Source organism: Clarias gariepinus, chromosome 5, assembly GCF_024256425.1.
Source record: "Clarias gariepinus isolate MV-2021 ecotype Netherlands chromosome 5, CGAR_prim_01v2, whole genome shotgun sequence".
Lineage (NCBI taxonomy): Eukaryota > Metazoa > Chordata > Actinopteri > Siluriformes > Clariidae > Clarias > Clarias gariepinus.
Window position 1 is genome coordinate 24,326,507 of NC_071104.1, and position 26,167 is coordinate 24,352,673.

A 26,167-nucleotide genomic window follows, 5' to 3' on the forward strand; every position below is an offset into this window, starting at 1 on the left:
GGGGTCCGAGTTTGATTCCCGTGCTTGGTGGGTTTCCTCCGAGTACTCCAGTTTCCTCCCGCTGTCCAAAGAAATGCAGATTAGGCTAATTGGGGTTCCAGTGTGTGCCCTGCGATGGTTTGGCACTCTGTTCAGGCCCTAAGTCTCCTGGGATAGGCTTCAGGACCCCGTGACTCTGATTACAGGATAAAGTGGTATAGAAGATAAGTAAGTGAGTGAGTGAGTAAAAATAGTGTCGTAAAAAGTATTATGTGAAAAATTAATTGCCCCTACACCTAATAACAGGTTGTGCAACCCTTGGCAGCAATAACTGCAATCAAGCGTTTGCAATAACTGGCAATGACTTTTCACATCGCTGTGGAGGAATTTTGGCCCACTTATTTACGCAGCGTTGCTTAAATTCAGCCGCATCGGAGAGTTTTTGAGCAAGGACGGCCTGTTTAAGGATCTCAATTGGATTTCAGTTTAGACGTTGACTAGGCCACTCCAAAACCTTAACTGTGTATTTTATGAGCCATTCAGTGGTGGACTTGCTGGTGTGTTTCAGATCACTGACCTGCTGCATAACCCGAGTGTGCTTAGCTCAAGGTCATAAACTGATGGTCGGACATGCTCCTTCAGGATTTTATGGTAAAGCGCAGAATTTATGGTTCCATCAATTATGACAAGTCATCCAGTTCCTGAAGTTGCAATCCCCATCACAATGACCATTAAACTACCACCCAGACTTTTGACTGTTGGTATGATGTTTTTTTTTATTAAATGTTGTGTTAGTTTTATGCCAGATGTAACAGGATTTGTCTTATGAGTCCACAAAATATTTGGCGAAAAGTCTTGGGGTTAATCAAGATATTTTTTGCCAAATGTGAGATGAGCCTTTGTGTTTTATTTGGTCGGCAGTAGCTTTTGTCTTGGAACTCCCCCATGGATGCTATTTTTGCTCAGTCTCTTACTTATTGTTGAATCATGAACACTGACCTTAACTGAGGCACATGTGGTCTGCAATTTTTTACATGTTGTTCTAGGATATTTTATGAGCTCCTGGATAAGCTGTTGTGCTCACGGGGCAGTTTTGGTAGTTTCTCCATTTATAGATAAGGGCTCTCACCATGGTTTTCTAGAGGCCAAAAGACTTACAAATGGCTTGTAACCTTTTAAAGAATGATAGATATGAATTACTTTATTTCTCATCTGTTCTTGAATTTCTTTAGATTGTGTAATGATATGAGATCTTTTAGCATGCTTCCCTTTTGTTAGACAGGTTCTATTTAAGTGATTTCTTGATTCAACATGTCTGGCAGTAATCAGGCCTGGGTGTGGCAAGTGAAATTTAACTTAGCTTTCCACAAATGTGGCTAATCACAGTTAATTCATAATTAAACGGGGAGAATTATTTGGATTTACTCAGGTTATTTTTAGTAACATAAAAATGTTTGATGATCTGAATCATTTATATGACAAATATAAATATACTTTTTCATGTCACTGTAAATAATATTGAAATAAATTACGCAATCAAAATGTGATCGGTAAAAGGAGATACATCAGTCCCCCAGCATCTCAAACATAAATTGCAAAAACACTTTTTAAAAACACTGCATTCTAAGAACCCCAATACAAATGCGAGAATTAACAGGTAATTAAAAATTTACTGACACTGACAAACATCCACTAGAAAAATGTAACTACAACAGACTGCTACAGTAATGTAGAAATTTAATACATATGCACATTGTTTTATACATCAAAGTTAAAAGTGTAAATCAGGTTCTCATTTGTGAGCTCGGAGATCAAATGCAATTAACCTAGTTCCATCAAGTTCCATCAGTTTCCTGGTTGTGGAACATTACCCTCACCCTTTGAATGCCAAACAATTCTGCTAATAATCCAGCTAATCAAGGAAAGATAAACCTGAATATACAGTAATTTAAAAAAAACAGGTGTGCTGACGGTGAAAGGTGTGCTTCACAAGACACAGGTGTGCTTCACAAGATACTGAAAACTGTGACTAAACAATTTTTGTGGAACAAAAATGAATTGAGTGAATTGAAAACCAAAAGAATTTGCTCTATATCCCATTATATATATATATATATATATATATATATATATATATATATATATATATAAAAAAAATGGGATATAGAGCAATTTTTTTTGGTTTTATGTATATATATATATATATATATATATATATATATATATATACACACACACACACACACACAAATAGATACAGTATTAGAAGAAATCTTCTAATAGAACATTTCTTCTTGTGCATCCTCCACTTTAATAAAAAAAAAGGGATATCTATGAATAACACTCACTATATTTATTACCTGCCAGATAAAAAGTAATGATTAAGAATATGAGTGAGTTGAAACAAAATTTAACACAAGTCACTGAGGAACCAAAAAAGAAAAAGGGTGGCATATCCTTGTTATTTTTTAAACAAAAACATAACACAGTTGATCAATATACAAAACATTTATTTCTTTTACAGGAAGGGCATCAAAACCTATTTAATCTGACATCTGAGTCTGACACAAATACAAGAAGAACATGAAACTTTTTAAAAAAGCAGACCAGAACATGAAGTCTTTCCTTGAACATCAGGAACAAGTGATCAAAAGTAAATGAAATGAAATCAGTTCTTTTCAGTGATGTTTAACACCATTTACAAAGTTATGGTGCGCAAAATAAAAAAGGTAGGAGTGGGATTGTTGTTGTTAAATGTGTGCATCCATGTAACATCTGAGCACTCATCTAGCCCTTACTACAGTAATCTAACCCCCACACACCCAAGATATACTCATGCCTGGGCCAGTCTTTCGAGCACTCTGCGATAGTCTGCCAGAACATCCTGGTAGCTTTTCTCCAGTTCTTCATGTTGCAGGTTTGTGTCTATCTGATTGATGTGGGATGCCAATTCCTCTGGACGTAAACACTTGCGCATCTTTGTCAGCTCACGCTGGTTCTTCTGCACAAGAAAACAAATGATAATATAGTCTACTGTAAGATGTAGCAAACACCAATAGTTAATGCAATGGTTTTGGTCATAACATAAAATTAAACATACATGTTTAATCAGATAACTTAATAAACCAAACACAATACTACCCATGTTATTAAAGCTATTCAAGCCAGTCATCCGTAGGGTGAGCTAAAGGCAGAAAGGTGTTGCTACAAAAACCAAAAACGTCAATGTTGGCCATGATAGAAAGGCTTTAAAGCCCACTGTACAAGAGCCTCAGAAAACCCGGCCCAGCCTCTAACCTGCCCAGCTCCCCATCCAACCGAGCATCCATGAAGGACCCACCCTGCAACCCACAGCAGCCAAAGGACCTGCTGCTAAGATCCTGGTGCCAGACATCACAGCACTCCCCAGAGGTCGTGTGGAGTCATGCCTGTGGGCTTAGAGCTGCCCAAGTGACACAAGGGGAACAATAGTGGGCATAATGTGTTGTAATGTTATGGCTGGTTGGTGTATGTCATTAGGCCACCCTCAAGTAAGGGTAGACCCATTGCATGAATTAAGAGTTTCCAGGCATTTTGACTGTTCGCTTTGCATAGCAGTCGAATCCCTTGCAGGCTAATCTACTCATTAACATTGTCTTGCCAACTACCAATGAGGCTAGGCAAGGCAAGTTTATTTGTATAGCACATTTCATACACAATGGTAATTCCAAATGCTTTAAATAAAAGAGAAGAAAATAATTATAAAAATAAATAGAAAATAATAGCACTCAAACTTTTAAAATTATTTAAATTTTATTTAAAATAAAAATAAAAACAGTTCGTAATGACGCTTTTTAAAAACTTTGATTTAGAAGCAGATAAATAAAATTTATAAAAAATAAAGTAAACCTAAAATACAGTGCAGTATGAGTAATGAGGACAGCTGTTTTTCCTCTGTCATCCTTCTAGTTATCGCTGCTACCTCAAGGACAGATGCCTCGTGTCATATTATGCGCCCAAGAAAGGGAAACTTGCGAACCTGGCCGTTCCAGGGTGCCACGGACCACTAAGCATGCCACGGACTACTAAATGAGTAGTCCGTGGCATGCTTAGTATTTAACACGTGCACCTATTTTCAAAAGCATCTAATTGACAACCCGGTGATGATACATATGGAGCCACTGGCCACAGCGAAGCTGCCGACCAGCTAACAACTAAAGTACCAAGTACTTTATACATGGATGTCCATACTTCTTGGTTTTTAATAATTTTTGTTAGTTTTAATGCCATATAATCGTAAGCTTTCACTTATATTTCCATTGTGAGATTAACACGATTAAACCAAGACATTTTTTCACTAATTTGAAGCACACAAAAATAAAAGAATGTACACAAGCATGTATTTCTCTTTAGCATGCACATACTCAAACACCCTCCAGACTCATATGCACATGCACACAGTACCATGCATTGTAGCACATGCATAACTATAAACACCATTCCCACCTGTGTGCAAAAAACATATACACCCCAACACTCCCCTTCTCCCCCTGAGGGAAGCCGTGTGTGTGTGTGTGTGTGTGTGTGTGTGTGTGTGTGTGTGTGTGAGAGAAAGGGAGGGAAAACAGGGGATCAGGGGATCAGGAGAGAGCATCTGGTCTCCAGATTCCTCAATTCTCTTGTAGCAAGGAATTCAAATTTCCTTTTCAATCTTATGTTTTTTTTCACTCTCTTCTATGTCCCTTGTTTTTTTTCTGTCAGGAGTCGCTATCCTGGATAACATCACAGTGAGAGGTTAGGGAACCATGATCCAGCAGTCTCCACTGATCCTATATTTCTGGCAAATGTTTAACGCAGAGCGCAGTCTGTAGACAAAGCTGTCAACCATTCTCTATTGCTGTTCACAGTAGTTATACAACTGCTAGCTGAATGGATCTGATCTAGAATAAACACCTCTGGTATGACTGGGGAACGCAGATAATCACATTTACACGAGTAATATGCTTTTGTATTTAGATGATCCAGTTTCTGAGGACCTTTGTATCGTATCGTTTGGTGTAGCAAACGTTGACCAGTCAAATAAATATTCTATACACTATGAACAGCAAGCTTTTATCGATCTTGTCTTTCATACATAGATGTCCAGCAAAAAATAAGATTTCCAACTAGATGATAATACCTTACTACCTTTAGCCAGAAACACTACTTCCTTCTGACATCAAAATTGTATCTGTTTTATAAAGTTTTATATGTTTAGAAATAAAGCATTCTATGGGTTTGTAATGCACTTTGATGATGTCACCACGGTGCACGGTTCCAAAGTCTACTGCCTGACACCTGTCTAACCGTAGAACAACCTATACTACATAGATTAATGTTACAGGGTTTGACATTAATGACAGCCACAAAATAGGTCAAGGCAAGTTTTTTTTTAAAGTACTTGGATTGGAAGAGTTTAAATGTCCAAAATGTCTACATGTGAGATATTACATTGTTATTGAAGCATAAGTATGTAAACATGATTGTCAAAAGCTAGGATCCCGTTTTCAAAATAGTGTATTTTCTGAAAATCGTATTATTAATCTATTAATCGTACTCTTTAGTTTGACTGATGTTCAGGGAGGACTGTAAGCACTGTAAAACAGCAATCAATTTATTTCTTTGAAAAATGCATTGATTTTCTGTATGAGGAACTGGATGGTGTGTTATGTTCCGGAATATCATCAGAAATTTGTTCTCTTCGTCTGCTATAAGCATTATTACATGTTCTTTTTTACAAAGTTATGGAGTCAACAGTATCACTTTGCTCAATCAGTTACATCTTTTACAAGTAAAACAATGTGGGTTTCTTATTCAGTTAAAAAAAAAAAAAAAAAAAAAAACACATTACACAAATATGTATTGATTTATTTTTCAAAAAAAGTTTTCGGAAATTGTAAATTAAAAGTAAATTAAAAGTAAATTGTTGATTACTAAGTAATACGATTAATAAGAATAAAAAAACAAAAGCAAAAAAAAATTTACTTTCTTTAAACTTTTAAACATCTTTACATTTAAAGAGCTGAAAGCATTCATACCGAGTGGAAACCTGTATACTGATGGTTGTGAGTGATGCATGATTAAAACGAATAATCTAGTTTTGCTCCTAAATGTAAACATGGAACTAAAACCTTTTTTTTTTTTTTTTTTTTACAAGAAACAGGGCACCCAACCTAATGTCACATCAAGTACACCACCTTTCTTAAAATAAAACCCTGACATGTACTAAGAAAAAAAATAAATAAATAAAAACTGATATTTAGCGATTAATCACCGCTGTTAACAGACTGTTAAATTAGAACTGCAACTGGGATATAAATATATCAATGTTAATGAAAATATTGACTATGTATCATAATTAAATGTTTGAAGGGTTACACAGTAAGCTCATTAAAATTTAAAAAGAACTGCTGCAATTCTGAAATTGCAGTCTACAAAGAGTGAGAGGGCAGGCGAGCAAGTAAACGACATCATGAATAAAGGAAAGTCTGTGTGTGTGAAAGTGGAGACAAATGAGGCTAATTTTATTTTCAATTCTTTCCATATTACATAACTTTTTATTGTAGTCTTTTCATTTAGAAAATCCTAAACAGGTATGCTGAAAAACGCAACATACCACTAGTAAACCTATATATTTATATATAGTATAACCTATATAAAATTCTTAGAAATAAGAAAATGTGCTTCTACACCTAATTATTCTATGCGGAAGGCCCGGGTTCGATTCCCAGCCAGTGCCCAAACCCCAGCCACTGGCTACAGTGCCGGTCCCAAGCCCGGATAAAAATAGGAGGGTTGCGTCAGGAAGGGCATCCGGCGTAAAACCTGTGCCAAGTTGTAGTGCGGACTAGGTATTTCGCTGTGGCGACCCCTTGCCGGGAGCAGCCGAAAGGCCAACAACATTCTAAATAATTTTATTCTATACTTTTACACCTAAGAATGGCAGCTTCATGGAGTTATGCAAGTCCTTATTATGACTACTATGATTTCTGTTCTAATATTATAATGCTCTTTTTTTCATACATGATGGACGATTTGTAAAAGCTAATACATGTTAATTGTCTATTATTTTAATGTCCTAGCATCTGGATGTTGAAAATTTCCTTGGGGATTAGGGGTGGGCGATATACCGGTAGACACGGTTAACCGGTTGAAATTTATCAACCAATAGAGACTTTTGTCTATCGTCTTAATCGCGGTTGAGATCACGTACCGTTGCACGTTACGTAACCACGCAATACACAAACACATCTAAAGTGGGATGAAACCGTGGCACCCGATTGAGCCGGAGTAGGCAGACTAAATATCCAGACCCAGTGGATCACGCAACGCGGAAAAATACATTTTACCCCGCTGGGATGCGCCGTACAAACCAGGCATGGCATGGCCAGGCAGAAATATTAAACAGTCCTGACATTTTAAATTAATTGTTTTTAAATAAAAAACAGTGGGTCACGCAGGTTTGTGATTTGAGCAGCGCTGCTCAACTTAGTCCTCGCTGCGCGATCCACCGGGCTGCGCGAATAAACCAGATCATCTCTGCGCTATCCAGATAGTCGCGCTGCGCTGTCCACTGGGCTGCGCAGATATTTGGTGGAATCAGGTGCCACGGTTTCATCCCACTTTTGATGTGTTTGGCTTCACATACACTTCAACAATGGAAGAAGACGGTGGAGCAGCAGTGAGTTTGCTTACATGTGACAAAACCAACAACGAGAAGATTGTAAAGAAAAAAGATGCATCGGGTATAAAAAAAGTGATACGAATGAGATCAACGTGATTTGCAAGGTATGCAAGTGCACTGTTTTAACACATCAAACCTTTTCTATCATCTGAAATCCAAGCATCCAAACGAATATGGCCAAAGTAAAAAAAATGTGGCAAACCTCAGCAATTCAGAGTTTAAATAAAATTACAATATGTAAAACAGTTTCTTTGTGTTTGAATTTTTATTTATGCATTTTCTGATACAAATTGCTATATTGTGATAAATATCGTTATCGAGGTAGAAAATTGCTTCTACCGTGATAGAAGATTTTGGTTATATCGCCCACCCCTATTGGGGATCAAGAAAAGTATCTATCTATCTTCGTATCATTATTAGTAGGAGGAAGAAGAAACAATTCAACACTAGTACATTATTGTGCATTTTTTTTGGCTCACACTATGGTATTTGGTTTTATGGTAATGGATTTCTTTATATATGGTTGTGTCCTTGTCATATGTTATGCTTAAGATTTCCTCCTATAAACAACAATTTCATAGTTGCCTTGAAAATGTTGCTATGAGAAGATGCATTATTTACATTTGATGTTAAGAAACTAGGAGTAGAATAAAAAAAAAAACATGCATGCAAAATTTAATGAGCAAAATCCTTAGTATTTAGAGTTTTACAATTATTAAATAAAATGGCATATTAAATAAGTGGCCTATTAAATATGCCATTTTATTTAATAATTGTGAAACTCTAAATATTAGGAAAACAAATCCCCATGGTCCATATGTTGTCATGGTACTTAGGTGCTGATTTGATTTGCGATTCTGTAAATAGCAAGAATTTATAAATTTCCCAACTTAATATAATTTTTTCTCAAAATGTATTTTAATTATAAATAATTTTAGCAAATATTTTGCTGCTACCACACATCATGCTATGGGGTCTGCTAACAGGAACAGAATTATAGAGGAACAGCAATATTTTGCTTTCACAAATGCACAAATGTAAGACAAAAATTAATTTTGATTTTGGAGTCAGTGTGTCAATACAAGAATTGGCACACAAAGAAATGGCAACATGTAACAATTTCCCCCACATCTGTACTAGATGCATATCTTTATGTAAGCAGAATTCCCTTTGCGATTTCTATTAAATTCATGTTGATAAAAGTTAATTTAATGCATATGCATTTTATGATTCATCACAGAATATCTTGTTGCATAAGGACAATTGTCATAGAAGAGGGTGTCAGAGTGAATGTTTTGCTAAATGTTACAATCAAGTAATTTATAGAAATTTCACAAAAATGAAATCACTTACTCTGTAAGGCCCAAAGAGTCTTTTCTTCACCTCTAGCCGAAAGTCTTTGGCCTTTTGTTCATCACTCATGTCTGTGTTCCTGAGACGGAGAATCTCGTATACCCGCCTGGCATGCTTCTGCAAGTAAAATGGCAAGATACACTAATCAAATGTAGCGGTTGTCCTATTCCATTGATTTCCAACAATTGGTCAGGTCTAGAAGTATTAGGGCAAGGACACATTGTTCTGTATATTTTCCACCACAATGGATTTGGAATAAAATAATCAAGAATTCATTGAACAGTAGACTTCATCAAAAATATGGGGACGATTTTTAGATATCTGGACGCAAAATATTAAAGGTAATTGTCTGCCTAAAGCTTAGAACCCATAGACATCATGAAACGCTGAGTTTTCTACCTTAAGCTGCCTTTAGTTCCATCATGTTTGGAAGATAACGCTGTACGCTTTGGATCTTACAAGCTTTTCCTTTCCTCTCCCTATATTTTTCTTTAGGGCTAAAAATCTATGCAATCAATCTCATTTTGACGGCTTCATTTCAAATCCATTGTGGTGGTATCATGAGCCTTATGCACTCAACAGTATGTGGAGGGGGGGTTGAACAGAAATGAAGCATTTCAAGGGCTGCAACAAGTTCCTGTAGGGAAACTACAGTTCGGAGATGTATACAAACCTGATTTAGACCTAATTTAAACACACATCTAAAGAAAAAACAGCTCACAAGTAGCCAATGCTGAGTGCGAGTGAAATCAGGTCATATGCCTATTGTAGACATACTGTAATTCATTCACTTCAGAGGTGGTCAAGGAACAAACACACTTAACTTATTAGATTCCTTTACTGACACATGAGCACATAGAGGGTGCCTTTCACTGCAGTAATGGAGAATCATGCATGAGTAGGAGCTGAAACAAACAAAACAATTATGCCCCCCCCATGCTATTTGTGCCAAAGATCACCCATTATTTACCCAATTTTTGTCAGATTTTAAAAGCCATTTCAATTCCTTGTTTGAAGTCACAGTGTCAATTTATTTGTGGTATATATGTGTGTGTCATCTTGTATGAGTGAAAATAATTGCCCGGAAGCATTGCCAAACCGGCCGCTGAGTGGACAGACTTTACTAGAAGGCCGTCGTCATGGCACAGGCACCAGACTGTGATAATCACTCACAAACAACATGGCCAGAAAGGAAATAAAAGATAGTGGGATGTAATCAGCACAGTTAAATAGTGGCCTAAGTGCAGAGAGAAAGAAGTCACACAGGGGGCACACTGAGGTGAACTCCCACCCATTCACTAATGGCCAGCTTCCAGTGGGGTGTGTGGATGTGGGTGTAGAGAAAGGCCATTAGGAATTACAAACAGGGAAAAAAAATACTTTCATGTACCTCAGAACTGAGATGGAGAGTTAATTATATTATTCACTTTTTATAATTCATATTTGTCATTTTGAAAGGAAAAAAATATATATAAAGAAAAAAAACAGCTACAGATTAAGTATCAAAAATGTAAGGCACAGAATCAGCTTCTACTGAACACAGAGCATCATGTGTTGTATTAAGTATGTAGCACAAACCTTGTTGATTTTGAGTTTATCGCGAGCTTCAGTAGCCATTTCTTCACTGAAGCCCAGGGCCAGTTTTTCAGTGGAGAAAGAAGGTAGATCCATGCACAGCTTGACCAGCACAAAGTCCCTCAATTTTACATAATTGTCAGATGGGTCTTCCGCTAGGAAAATTCAACACACAAAAGGCTGAGCAACTAAGGAATAAACTGGAATCTGGCAGCAGCAAATGTCCTTTCAAACAAGAACAATAAAATGTTTTCTTAAGTGTTAATGATAATGTTATGGTGTCGTTACTCTGCGCATGCCTTTGTAACTACTGGGCCTGAAACAAAAATTCCTATATACCCTATACATAAATACTCTATAAACAAAGCCACATCTAGAAACAACCTCTTTTTCAAGATTTCTATTCAAATGGAGTCTCTGAAGTACAATGCCTAAATAACAAAAATAGCAATGCTGTAGTGTGGGTGTCTCCTATAGATTAAATGATCAAAAGAGACAGAGATGTTACAGAGGCAGGTAAGAGACAACTTTCACTTTCAAACATGTGGCATAACATTACGAGTAGACGGAGACAGAGAGAAACACTACAAAAAGGGAAAAGTGACAAAAATAGAAAAAAAGAACAAACAAAAGCACTACGAATGGTGGCTGCAGGTCTGTCGTAGTAGAGTGGAGCTGCGTATTCAGTTTGAATGAAAGCTAATCTCTCTCTCCCCACACAGCTCAATAATTATGCCATTGTGTGAGAGAGCCTGAGCAGCAGCATGTGGCCAGCACATTTCAGCTGCAAACTGCCTGCAATTTACATACATCCCTCCCACCTTGCCACACGTTGGACCAGAGAGCTTCATACACAGCCGTGGCAGAGAGGTATTTAAATTCAGCCAACAGCTACCCTTGATAAGGAGGCTCTGTTCATTCTTCACTCACACACTTAAAGTTTTAAGGAACTACCCAAAAAGTACTTTATTCCATTTTTAAAAGGGAAAAAAGAAAAATGTGACATGCATTCTGCAATCTTAACAGTGTACGTGCACTTTGTGAAAGGACTTGGCTCATCTGAGCACCTGTTATTGAAGTAAAACCTGCAAACCAATGACACAATCCAGTCACCAGTGTGCATTATTAACATTGACATTTATGTCATCTGGCAGATGCCATTATTCAGAGTGACTTACTGGAGTGCTTTTAGGTCTCCATCAATAACGAAATCCTGATACTTTTTCACTAGCTTATGAACTAATAACACCAGTTTAAAAACTCCTCTTTTTTATTTTTAGAAAGAAAAGCACATACTCAACACAATTCGTTTAAATTAATAGCTAATACAAGCATTCTATATTAATATTACTAATTTCTTAGACAGAATGTACAGATTCCGATAAACAGTTTTCATCCCAGTATACCTGTAATATCCTGAACTTTGGGTAAATTGCAGTAGAACCGGTGAACTGTCTCTAACAACTGGGCTCCATGACCTTCACCCTGAAATGGTGGCAGGATCAGCATCTGACTGAGATGGTAGGAGACAAAAATAAATTAATTAATAAAAGAAATGAGACAACAGCACAAAAGGCTGCAACACAAAAACACACAAGATCATTGAAAGAAGATCTTAGTTCTAAGCGTATTAACATACAGGCCTAAATTTTAAATATTGTTCCTTCTGCATCTGGTAGTGCCAGCTAATACACGATGCCCTCCCTATATCTCCTTGTCCTATTCAGCTATTCTTAATACAATGGACATTATGATCATGATGATGACCTGATACAGATATGACAATATGTTTTATTCAATACACACTCTTCATGTCCAGACAGCGTTCTTTTCTCCAGTATAACAACTTGATATAATCTCTACCAAAAGATTATTTTTGTTCATTCACTTGGCCAACATAATGAAATGTTACTATGTTGTGCCAATCAATATATTACACTGATTTTCAAAATGGGCTTTCTGATGGGGGCTGCTGATTTTGCCATCCTTATAATAAGCAAATGGGGATTGGCTTATAGGATATATAAGCCAGTAATTTGGGGCACTTTGGGACAAGAGAGCCAGAGATGTATAATTTTCTTTTCCCTTTTTTCAAAGAATAAAGGAGAGAGAAGGCACGTGCTTCCCTGGTAATTACCTAACACGTGGTCTGGTTTTGTCTGGGTATACGTAGTAATTATACACTGTCATGTAGCCAACCGTAGCGTAGAGAGTCTCCCCGTCCTTATTGTATTTCTCAAATCTGTACAGAAAAAGAGAACACAAAGGCAAGCAGGTCAATCATAGGCACGCTCCCATGCACCGGTCTTTCTAGCACTCTTTCAACTCTTCTCTCTTTCTCGACTTTGACCATCCACCTTCCTCCCCGCCTCCCAAGACACACACACTCTCATGTTGCTTGTTTTCTCGATCTGGCCGCCTGTCAGTGTGAGCATGCTGGAGCAGAGAGTGGAGCAGTTGCAGTCTGTGCACCTGCTGTAGAGAGTGAATGCATTATGCACTTAATTGGTGCACTGCAACTTAGAGAACAGAGGAGCGGAGAGAGGGAGGCATCTAGCCTCTTCAAATCTCTCCAGTCCATTTGCCTATTGTCAGCTTTAATAGGTGCCAAACTAAAGAAAACACTAGCGGAGTCTCCTTTTCGGCTGCTAGAGATTCCATTCACTGTTTCAAAAGACAACAGCATTCAGTTCTTGCTCTGCCAAAAAATAAGGACAGCAAAGAAAAGAGACAAACAACACAAAAGGAAACTCTTATGAGATGAACAGTTCACCCCTATACAAGGGGGAAATATAATTAAACAGGCTTGGTAATTGGTTGCAAGCACTACAATGAGTGGTAGTTGTGTCCTTGCAAATGTGTGTGTGTACACACATGCACCTGACTATGAGAGGAAAGAACATTTTCCCAAAAGCATGGTCATGGTCTGTACACATAGTAATCCTAAGTGTGTTCTTTCCAGTTCTCTTCCAAATTCAAACTTGACACAAAGGTTAATGCTTCAAAAACGGAGGCTCAAAAATGGATCCTGCAGTCACATTTACTCTAATTTCTCACCTTGGTCAATCTTTCTTGCTTTCTGTCCTATACAGAAACAATAGCTCTGTCACATGTAACTCTAACTCTTATAATTTAAAGAAACTGTTTGGTAACCCATGTATGTAGTAACACACGTGGACCCAGGTCCTGGGGTAGCTACAGTAGTTGCATGAAGAAAATTACAGCTAAAGACGTACACAAGGAAGAAGTCCCAGCGATCATCATCTATATCAATAAAGCTGGCTGTTTCGATGTACCACATAAGGAATGTCTGAAGACGCTCGTGATATTCTCTGAATCCGGGACATGAGACATCTGCCTACAGTGCAAAAACAAAAAATGGAAAAGACTGATATGACATCATAACCATCAAACCAAAGAGAGATTAAAATCAACATCAAGACAATTATTTGTAGTTTGTACAATGATTATTCTTACGAAAGTAGTGCACTGGAGTACTACAAGTCTCAGGCATAATGCAAACACAGTATTTACAGGAAAGTAAAAGCAATTAAAAAATTATCATGTGCTGATGACAAAACTGAGCCGGTGTCTACAGGTGAATATGTAGTGGAAATAACATGGCGTTAAAAGAAACATACAACAAATAATCACCATTAGATTAAACTGTTTTACAGACAACACCAGCTACAATGCCCAAACATCATCTGGCAATACCTTGTTGATCAGATAAGTAAGGTCTGCTCCCTCTTCCTCATTGTGAACTTTGTAGGTGTGCAAGAGGCTGCCAAATGGCTTGAAGTTAGCCTCCTTTTCCAAAAGAGAGATAAAGTCATCTGTGTTGGAGATAAAGCCTTGAGGAATGATCTCTCTGATCTTCCCCTCCACATCATCAGGCTGAAGGCAAACAGGAGAGGCAGAAACATTAGCACAATTTTGCCATATTTATATTATGTGCATTTTATACAGTACTGTATATGATTGCTAAAACACTGAATCTACTGCCTAAAAGACTGATTTATTTTTCTTAGGATTGCATACAGCAAGTTAAAAGCACACTGATGCACATCACGTTATTCCCAGTGCTCTCCGACCTTACATGCAACCCTGCTGGAGCCACAACAGAATAAACCCCTATTGTTCTGTCATTAGGCTATACTTCAGCCTTGATTGACACAGAACACGTGAAACGAAAAAAGAAAGAATACATATTTTTGTCGAACAAAAAAGAGAACCATTAGGCAATTAGTCCTGTCAGCTGAGTAGGCCTTCGGCCCCCCTCTCCCCAATCCTCTCTGAAAGACCACTTAATTGAATACATTTACTACTTATCTTAAACCATGAATATTTGATGAAGTCCCCCCACAATAATGCATCTCTGCTTCTCACAGGGCAATAAAATTTAATGAATTGATCTCAACCTTAACACAAAAAAGAAAAAAAGAAAAAAACAGGCATCTATAATAGGCTCCTCTCCTCTAAGCCTGGCGAGTGAACTCAATCAAACAAGTTTGCCCCTGCCATTCAGTGGCTCCCGGGCAGACAAAAGACCCCCCTTTGCCCTCTTTGGGATTTTTTTACTCAGCAGAATGCGCAGTGGCTTCAGCTGCGATGTTTGCATTGTATCCATTTCCATGCGGATTGACATGAGAACACTTTGTATTAAGTTGCTAAGCAGGGCCTTTGGCACCATTTAGACGCGTGATAGGCATTAGTTCTGTAGCAGGCCTCTCGCTGCTCCACATTCAAAACAGGGAAATGAAGAAGGACAAGGACAAAATGCGCAACAAAAGGCTAATGCAACATGGCGCTAATTCCTGCTCTTTCAGACATCAGCTAATATCAGCCAGGAAGCAATGCACCTGCGTCTGAGAAACACTTCACTATTGTTACAGCTCAACTGCATTTCTGACGAATAAGAGAATCAGGGAATGCACATAAAAGGCAAAGGACAAACAAGTCAGATTGTCCCTGCTCTCTTCTATACAACATTTACAAATTGCACAATCTTCTGCATAAAGAGTGCATTGTTAGGTCACTATATTAACTAACTGTGCTTCTTCAAAGCTTTTAGTCTATTCGGGAATACATCATCTTTTCAGATGAAAGCTCAACAAAGGTAAATGCCAGTGTAGGATCTAATTCTTACATAAAAGGTTTCATTTTAATTAAAAAGCATCTTGTTCTGTATCTAAAAAGGAGAAATAAAGTACCTTAATATGCACAGCAATTTAATCTGATTGAAAAATTGTGTACATATTTACTGCAGAGAATTACTACTATATTGTCTAAACTGTATGTAGCCTGACCTGATAATGCACCTTATCTAACTTTTAGTTATAGTTATAAAGAAACAGATTAAGAAGAGAGTAAACATATGTCAAGATCCTTGCTGTTTTGATTAGTTGCTTATACACTGTTGGACAAATGTACGGTGGTGTAGCACCCTTTGAACCTATAACAAGAGCAAATAATAATCATTCTAAATCTCATCACCTGCTGCACTACACACAACAGCTGCAATGTAATCTGTATGACTGTGGAACTAGGTCTGGGCTGCATGATTTTTCATCAATATTGTCATCAATTATGCTGCAGTGATGACAATGTTTGTGCTGACACTGCGGCTGTTTTCCTCTGCCAACCTATTTTATGTCTTTTATGTACAACACTTTATTTTAAACTGTGGTACTGGTTATTTCCAACGCTTATGAAATGGCTATTGGTCAATGTTTGTGCAGAGAAGGTCAATTTAACTTAATAACTTAATAATTGGTTGCATATTCCTTGCTTGTAACCCACTGACATCACCAAACTGTTGCAATTCTTCTTTTTTTTGGTGCTTTTCCAGGCTTGCAACACATCATCTTTCAAGCCTTTATCTTCCTTCAATCTCAGGTAAAATGCATTCAGTTGGTTTGTGCTCAGCATAACAGTTCAGTTGGTTTTAAGCGGACCAACCTGGCCAGCCTGAAACCTTGTACCTTTCCCCCTGATTAAGTCCTTTGTTGTGTTGGCAGTGTGTTGTCTTGCATGAAATTCCTCCCTATTCCAAAGACGAACAGAATATTTAATTCTGATGATACCATATTGAGCTACAGCAAATATTACTGAGCCTGTTCCAGAGGCACCCCTGCGATTTTGACCTTATGACACCATGCTTAACTGACGAGCTTGTCTTAGATTGTTAGGAGGCAAGTCATTTCTTTCTCCACACTCTGGCTTCTTTTCCATCACTCTGGTTGAGGTTAATCTTGGTTTCAAAACTTATGAGGCTCACCTCAGTATTTCTTTTTAAATTTTACTCTGGCCATCCAGGTCTTGCTGCTGGATTGGATCTTGTGGTAAGCCCTCTACATTTCCATTCATTTAAACATGTGAAACATTCACAATTGCCCTGCACAGAACATGGTGATGAACCTGACTTGGTTTCATCAAAGATCTCACAATGTCAACTACTCTTGTTTTCCTTGGCCATCCTTTTCCATGTCTGGTTATACAACCATGGTTTCTTCTTTATTCAGAACATTCAAAGTTGTTGTATTGGCTATACCCAATACTTGTGCAGTGGCTCTGATTTCCTTCCTCTTTTCTCATATTAAAAAAGTCTTTCTCTTTTTCTGCAGGTTCCTGGCAGCTCTCTGGTCTCAAGTTGGTTTATCCTTTTAAAAAACAAATGCAGTCTTCACAGATGAAACCCAGAGCTCAAACTGAGAATGGACTTTCAGAGCTAATAACTAATGAAACAATAGATTAAAGAGGGCCTGGGTCTAAACGGTTTAAACAAAAGAATTCATGTTTTATGTCATTTAATCCAGGTGATCATCTAGGCGTAAATAGTAACCAAAATGAAAGCTAATAAAAAGGGAAGCAAAAACAGGAATTACTGTTTACAGCTTACAGCTAACAGCATCGGCATACTCCAAGATGCTAATGCCAGGATTCAAAGTGTAAAAGAGTAGTTTAGAGAGCATGAGACATCATTTTCACAGATGTATTGGTCACCACAGGATCCAGACCATAACCCCATTGAAATTCTATGTAATGTGCTGGAGAAAGTTTTATGCAGCTCTATGAATAAAAAAATAATAATAAATATAATAGCAAGCAACAATGAGCAGGCCCAAGCACCACTGCCACCTGTGTTTTGCAATTAAAATAATAATAATAAAAATAATAGTTGCAAGCAACAACGAGCGGGCCCAAGCACTCGGGCTCACCACCTGGGCTCACCAAAAAGACAATGGGCACACCGAGCATATGCATTTAAAAGTGATGTACCAATACTATTATAACATAGTTTTAGAAACAGAGGAATTTTATGTCTAGACCTCCAAAATGCCCCAAATAATGAAAAGAAAAAACGTCACGGAATTGACGTCACAGAATGTGATGCTTACAATACTTATCGCCTCACGGGTGCAGCATGTTGAGACCACCAAAAAGCCATCGCCGCCCAGGTGCACCACACAACTTGCACACATCACACACTATGATGTTATAGAGTTGATGTCAGCTTGGGCCCTAAATATTTGTCATGTCAATAAAGCATAATTGAAACCTTTGAACTGTGTGTGTGTGTGTGTGTGTGTGTGTGTGTGTGTGTGTGTGTGTGTGTGTGTGTGTGTGTGTGCTTTTAGTCTGGGTGACCTGGGTTTGTTAGGGTTTGTATGCGTCATGCGAGTGCGTTAGTATGTGTGTGCGTGAGAGAGAGTGCATGTATGTGTGTGAGAGATGTGAATGTGAGACGTGCAAGTGTGTGTGTGTAAGAGATTTGTGGGCATGTCATTCTGTGTGTTAACATTTGTGATGCGTGACTTATGTGTTTGTGTGTACAAGCATGCATGTGTGGGTGTGTGAGAGATGTGAGAGATGTGAGTGAACAAGTGTTAACATTTGTGTTGTGTAAGTTTTGTAGAATAGAGAGAATTTTATGTTTGGACCTCCAAAAAGCCACAGATGCCAGAAAAAGGCATTACAGTGTGATGTCACTGAGTGTGATGTCACTGAGTGTGATGTCACTCAGTGTGATGTCACTCAGTGTGATGTCACTCAGTGTGATGTCACTCAGTGTGATGTCACTCAGTGTGATGTCTCACAGATAGTTATTAACTACTTTTAAGCATAAGTTTAAGATCACATAGGCCCGGTTTGGTGGCGATCGAATAAATTCCCTAGGAGAAATGCATCAAATTCCACTGGGATTATTATATAGTACCCAAACTAACTGACTTCTTGTTGAGTAGAGCTCATGACATGTGAAAGTTGTTCAGCTCAATGAGCTCTAAGTAAATACCGGCTTTCGCATGCATATGTACAAGTGTGTATGAGCTATGCATCAAAATCTTGTGTGAGAGCCTAGTGCCACGCCCAGGGCCCAGACTCTCAGACATCCTAATTGCAGCAGATTCCAAACTGTTAAAACAGCATTATCAGAGTGATATTCATGTCATCATTGTGCTGATGTCATAGTGCTTGAGCCCTAATCCTTAGCCGAACAGGAGGGCCTTCGCACGTTATGACTTCAGCACTATTAAAACTTCAGCATTATCAGAACGATGGCGATGACACCATAGTCATCGTGCCAATGTCATAGTGCTGGTGCCCTAATAATCCCATAGAATAACAACAAGGCACAGCATACATGATAACATCAGCAATTTCAGACATCCTTACTATATGACATCAGTACTTTCAGACATCAGCACTATGAAGGTAACGACGGTGATGTAATAGCCATGACACCATGGTACTAGTTAACAGATCGCGGGCGGCAGATGAAAAAAGTTTTGGCAAATATTAGTATAATATATACTTAAAGTATACTTTGTGTGTGAAGAACACTGTAAACTTATCTAGACAGTGTCACCAGAAGCACACCCAAATCATCACACCTCCTCTTCACAGTGGGAAGCACACATTTAACTGTTTGTTCACCCTCTCTACATCTAACAAAGACAAAGCGGTTAGAACCAAAAGGAGTTAGAAACAAAAGCGGGTAGAACCAGATATGGATCAGACCAAAGATAATTTTTCCACTGATCTAAAGTCCATTTCTTGTAATTCTTGACCCATGTCTCTTCCGCTTGTTCTTCTTCCAAAGTAATAGGTACTTTCCCACAATTCGACCATGAAATCCTGACTCACAGTTTTTTTCTGAGAAAAGTCTGTTTGAACTCCAAGAAATATTTATGTGGTCTCTAATCTGAGGTGTTATACATTTTTATGCCAATTTTTTTTTTTTTTTTAGGCAGGTCATTCTAATAAACTTATCCTCTGCATCAAAGGTAGCTCTTGGTCTTCAGGGAGAGCCAGTTTTATCATAGCATTTGACTTAACTTGGGGTAACACTCAAGTGTTTAAGTTCTTGAGATTTTTGGGATAGACTTACCTTGATTTTTTAAAGTATTGATACACTATTTTTCTACTTTTCTCTTTTCTTAACTGAGTGTTTCTTGCCATAATATAGACTTTTATAGTAGTTGTAGTAGCACTAATAATAGAGCTATTGACTCTGTACTCACCCTTCCTCTGCACAAGACAACTGATGGTCTAAAGCACATAAAGAAGGCAGGAAATGTCACAAATTAACTCATGACAAGGCACCTGTAAACTGAAAACCATCCCAGGTGACGACCTCATGAAGCTGATAAGGGAATGCAATCAGCAAAGAAGAACTTAATTTAACAATTTTGTTTCTGTAATACTGATGGCCTGAGGGGCTGATGTCCTGGTGTCAGTAAAACAATCCAGTCTTGATAAGACCAAGGAGTTGATTATTGATCCTGAGAGGAGGAGAAAGAAGCCACATAGCCTAATTTACATTGGCGGGACTGAGGTGGAGAGCGCAAAAACTTTTAAATATCCTTGTAATTAATATCAACGAGGACTTCAAATGGTGCCAGAATACTCAACAGCTTCTGAAGAAATCCCAGCAATGTCTGTACTTCCTAAGAAGGTTAAAGAAACCTAACCAAAGTCCTTAGAGACTTCTACAGACATACAGTCGAAAGTTTAATCACCAGCCCAATTACAGTGTGGTTTTTGAATTCCAATTCCACTCCTCAGGAAAGTAAAGCTCTCCAGCGGATGATTAAAACTGCACAGTCCATCTGAGGAGTAGCCATCCCCGTACTTCAGAGCATTTACAATACCAGGTCTCAGCACATTATTATCTTTATTATTATTATTTATTTATTATTATAATAAAGAGTCACAACACAATCTATTTACACTTCTGCCAATTGAAGGGTGATAAAGAAGTGTGAAGTTATGAACAAAAACAGTTTTTATCCACAAGCCTTTAGACTTCTAAAGTATACCTTAAAATCCTTAAATCACCTTTTATCTAATATATTTTTTATATATGTTTTTTGTGTATGGCTTTATGTGTTTTGTGTATGTGCATCAGGAAACAGGGCAAAGTAAGAATTCCATTGTATTGTTTAAACTGGTGTTTTTAACATGCACATGACAAACTTAATTCAATTTAATAAGTGTTTATATTAAAATGACAAGTTGAGCCTAAAAAGGAGAAAATGGCATTATTTAAGATCTACATGCAAGGAAAGGTGTACAGGACAGTGGTGAGACCAGCAATGCTCTACGGCTTAGAGACAGTGGCGCTGAAGAAAAGACAGGAGGTAGAGTTGGAGGTAGCAGAGCTGAAGATGTTGAGGTTCTCTTTGGGAGTGACAAGGACGGATAGGATTAAGAATGAGTTTATCAGAGGGACAACCCACGTTAGATGTTTTGGAGATAAAGTCAGAGAGGCCAGATTGAGGTGGTTTGGGCATGTTCAGAGGAGAGATTGTGAATATAGCGGTAGAAGGATGCTGAGGATAGGGTTAACTGCCAGGCAGGAGGTCTAGAGGAAGACCAAAGAGGAGATTTATGGATGCAGTAAGAGAGGACATGAAGTTAGTAGGTGTGAGAGAAAAGGATGCAGAGGATAGGGTTAGATGGAGGCAGATGATTCGCTGTGGCGACCCCTGAAAGGGAACAGCCGAAAGACAAAGAAGAAGATGAATCTATATGAATCAAAAATCTTAGATTTTTATATAAGAGACCAGGCAGTTATTTAATTTATTCTGCACGAGAGAAGAACTAGCCAATGACGTCCATTTCCCACAAATAAAAATACAAAAGAAATAAAATGGTTAGTTTTAAGCTGTAAATTTACATCATTCTATGAAGTTTCTAACAGACAACAGGAAAGTTATTAGCCTACCTGCACACAGTCAAACGTCTCTGTGACCCTGGAAGTATACTTCACTTTGAACAGCGTGCTCAAGTTGCCAGCTGTGTAGTAAAGCTGAATCTGCAGACCTTTGTATCCAAACGCCACTTCACTAATTTGAAATTCAGAAAAAAGTTATAAGATGGCATTCATCTGTTTGACAACGCACAGCTCTTTGATCAACCATGATAAATTGTGTGTGGAACATAAACATCAATAGATTATTATAACACGCATATAAAGGCATATGAAAGTAGTCTGGTATTAAAGACATAATGTCAAATTGTGGACTATTACACCATGTTCTAACGGAATGTGTCTCCCAAATGGGCCACAAAGCACACGGTGTCTATGGCATTGCTGTTGACCCAGGTGATTATGTGTTGAAATATCTTTACAAATAAAAACTATTCATAGTAGTTTCTATATATATTTTTTGTAGAAAATTACACCCTGTACAATTGTACAGGGTGTCATTATTTGCTGTGACTTTCTCTCAAACCATCATATATAGTTAAAAGAATGTAATGTAAAATAACGATTGAATTATCTAGCTGAAGAACACTGAAACATACTGCAATTTAAAACAACTACTGAGGTTTTAGACTGCGCCTATACTTCAAGAATATATGATTAATGTTTATTAGCCTATTAAAGTACATTACTCTGCAAAATAATTTTGTAATGAAAAATAATATATTAAAAAACCCTATTTTTAATATCTATAAATCTTGCAAATACTTACTCATCACCATACAGCTGATGACTGTACTCAGGGTGGAACGTTGTACTTTCATCATCTATGTCCTCTGGGAAACGTACTGCATGAGATAAAGAAAGAAATGCATTATTACTAAAATTATTATAATTTGTACATATGCACAAACCTTAAAAAAAGGAAACAACCTCAATTACCTTACAGGTACACTTACAGGTATATTAACTTTATCTCTGATGAGTCAGAGCCCAGACAAGTTTGGTAGTTACCCTGCTATGACACACCAACTAAAAAAATTATTTTGATGAAATGTGATTTCTATATCATGATTGTCAAGGATTGTTACATCTATCGAAATTTTAATATTTGTAGCAATTACGACAATGGATAAGCATTTTCTGTATGAATCCCAGAGATGGGAATTCATTTGCTTGAGCGTCTTCATACCAAAGGAAAAGAACACAAACTAAATTTTCATAGATTGTAACGGAATCTTTATCAACATGTCTTTGTACAGGATAATGATTACCCTATTTCTCCAAAAAACAAAACAAACAAAAAAATAACACACACACACTGGGAATAGGCCTTAAGTCTTGTAACCAGTGAGGTGAATCCGGTGTCTTCAAGCAGGTTTCTAAATGCTACTGGATTAAGATTAAATAATTTGTAACATGTACCTTATAGCACTAAATATATATATATATATATTTTACATATCCCAGTTAGGAAGCTTGAGTCGAGTATAGGGTCAGCCAGGATACAGTTAGGCAGAGCAGATAGGGTTAAGGATCAACATTGGCAACTTGATGGTGCTGGAACTTTCTGATCAGTTGCTTTAACCATTTAAATCACTACTGCCTTAAGAAAATCCCAGAGATGCTCTCTGCAACTGCGTGTTGGGAAATCTAAAATGTATAAAGAATACATGAACATTATAAAAAAAAGTGTGTATTATTTACCTAATTTTAAACAAATTGCCTCATTGGTGTCACACTTGTATTCTGCCAGTTTCTTCTCCATTGCATTCATATCTGAATGAGAAACAGAAAACAAATCAGACAACAAACAAACTAACAGTGATTACAAAAATTGAATGTTACCACATGCTGGTTAAATCTCTGGAAATACGTCTTTTTAATATAGCCCTAGGTGTGTGTATCCCTAAGGAATAAGGGTGAATTCCCGCCTCAGCATTAACGGTACAGCATCCACCACGACCCTGTCCAGGATGAAACTCTGACTCCAGATTGAGAAATGAAAGAGCACCTGTTTACACTGACTGTTAAATAACATCTAGCGTAGCTGTATCCATGACACGAGCTTAAGGACAAGACGGCGAGCAGTGTTCATGTTCTTTAATTCGTTAGTGTACAAAATATAGCAGCTACTTTGGCTACAACTACAGTATATATATATATATGTGTGTGTGTGTGTGTGTGTGTCAAAGCTAACTTATAACACTCACCCGGCTAACTAGTGAAATACGGCGTTCGGACTCTCTCTCTCTCAGTTTCGGTATTTTGCCCTCTCTTACACCTTATTTATCATTAACATAACCCGCATAAACAACTCCACTACATTTTACCATAAACAACTCATAACTCAAGTTATTCAGGTGCGTAGCTAGTTAGCTGTCAGGTAGCTAACTAGCTAGCTGACGGCTGTTTACAACTTTAGCCAGTAAACTCGCTAACCAGCACTGCTACCTTCTGCACTATTAACAAGGTGTTCATAAAATATCTCACCCAATATATCAATGTCTGCAAAAAAATCATGTAATATAAAACAAGTTCTTACCCGCCATTTCCACCGAGCACGCTTCACCACATAACCCGCGAAATGCAAAACTACTTCCTGTTTACTCACGTGCTTCCATCCTCAAACCTGATTGGATAGTGCTCTAATGACGTAATAATTTCCCTGGTAAGTGTGAAGAAAACATACTGGACACGTCCCATACGCGCACAGCTGTAAGAATCGTTGAAAGGAAATTACATCAGAATTTATAATACATAATTTCTCATTCCAATTTTGAATAATTACAAATTTATCAACTTTAACACATAAACAACGATTATCAATTATGCACCAGTAAACTGGTGACAGGACTATGGGCAGCCAAGTATCATTTACAGGAAAGGTCAATGCAGCACAACTTGCCAAAATACATTGGTCATGATACTAGGCCATGATATTAATGCACCAGAGTACTGGGCCCAGCAGGCAAAGAGCCCAAGGCTCAGCAGATCTCACTACAATTGAGTATCCATGGAATGTGCTGCATAAGCAAATAAGATCCATGGATCTGTCGTTAATGTTCTGATGCCACAGACCGCAACACACTCCCAGAGGTGTTGTGGAGTCATGCCACAAGGGGAACCTACACACCTACACAGTTTTGGGCTTAATGATTTGTGTTGTAATGTTATAGCTCAAGTCTGGGTGTTTTATGTTTTTACATTCATTTGATTGCATATTTGTAAGAAAATTACAATTTCAGCTATTATTGTTTAATTATTATTCTTGATTAGATATTTGCTGCATTGAGTCATCTACGCATTCTGTAAAAAATCTACTGTATACGTTACAGATACCCTTCTACGATCTAGAAATATGTAGATTAATACTATTATAAATTACAATAAGGATCCAAGAATAAGTATTTTAATAAACATTATGCAAATTTCTTAGATGTGCACTTTGCATTAATAATTTTAAGAAGAATAAAAACACCTTTGAAAAACTAAGCATGCCATTAGTGTATGCTAAAGTGCATACTTTATGTTGTATGTGGAATTAGTATAATTTTTTTCTATGATGGTTTTGAGCAACAGATAAAAAAATGTCTCATAACACAGTTACCACATTCTCATTAAACAGAATAGACATACTTGTGAAAACCTGCTGCACAAAAATATACTGTATGAAAAAAAAAATAGGTAACAGGAAACCATCAAAAAACACTGCTGTAAATATAAAAATATATACTGTCTTTTCAATGACAAAAAATAGTGCCCCTAAGTATTGAAATAACAGAGTTTTGTGTTTTATGTGATTCCCACATTCTGAAATATAGTCCAGTCCATATGCAAAAAGGTAATTAAATCCACATAAGCAATATAAGTACATGTACTCCAAATGAAAATTAAACTTTCATTGAAAAAAAATGCAAGCAGTGGCATACCCAGTATGATCATAAAAGAAATGGCATTATAGCTTTCTGTTGGCTGTTCTTACTGGTGTATTTTAGAGATGAAATGGATAATTATGTATTACTGCTCAATATTAAATCAACAGTAAATATCACCTGAAAATCAATGTATTATTTCTTGATTGTACATTTTTTAGCTTAATCAATGCTTGTTCACACTCAGACAATCAGTGCGTGGACTTGTATGGACTGACGTTGGTGCTTGATGTTAAATCAATTCTTTTGATGATGATGAATACAAGAATGTAGATTCAGCGTCATTTTTGTAGCTGCTGCAGTTCTCACATGTCTGGGTGGAGAAGAAATGCCACTGTGGATTGTAGTGATTGTCTCCAGGAATAAACAAAGAAATGCCAACCCAGTCAACAGTGGCATGTCTTAGATTTT

The 26,167-nt window shown here is 37.4% G+C and overlaps 1 protein-coding gene across 1 annotated transcript; it reads right to left on the reverse strand.

The window, feature by feature from the left end:
- Positions 1-2,472: 2,472 nt before the first annotated feature.
- On the reverse strand, positions 2,473-24,419 carry hat1 (histone acetyltransferase 1). The gene is made up of 11 exons (XM_053497261.1): positions 24,367-24,419; positions 23,529-23,600; positions 22,594-22,669; positions 21,840-21,960; positions 14,327-14,506; positions 13,846-13,967; positions 12,747-12,851; positions 12,016-12,122; positions 10,613-10,764; positions 9,035-9,151; positions 2,473-2,980 (listed from the first exon to the last, which is right to left on the reverse strand). The coding sequence occupies exons 1-11, from the start codon at positions 24,371-24,373 to the stop codon at positions 2,813-2,815; spliced, it is 1,227 nt and encodes a 408-aa protein (XP_053353236.1). The 5' UTR covers positions 24,374-24,419; the 3' UTR covers positions 2,473-2,812.
- Between the last annotated feature and the right edge of the window lie 1,748 nt (positions 24,420-26,167).

Coding starts and splice junctions, on each gene's coding strand:
- hat1 (XM_053497261.1), bottom strand. Junction 12,123..12,746: donor AAAACCAGACCACGTGTTAG/GTAATTACCAGG, acceptor CTACCATCTCAG/TCAGATGCTGATCCTGCCAC. Junction 10,765..12,015: donor CAAAGTTCAGGATATTACAG/GTATACTGGGAT, acceptor GAATTTTCCTAG/CGGAAGACCCATCTGACAAT.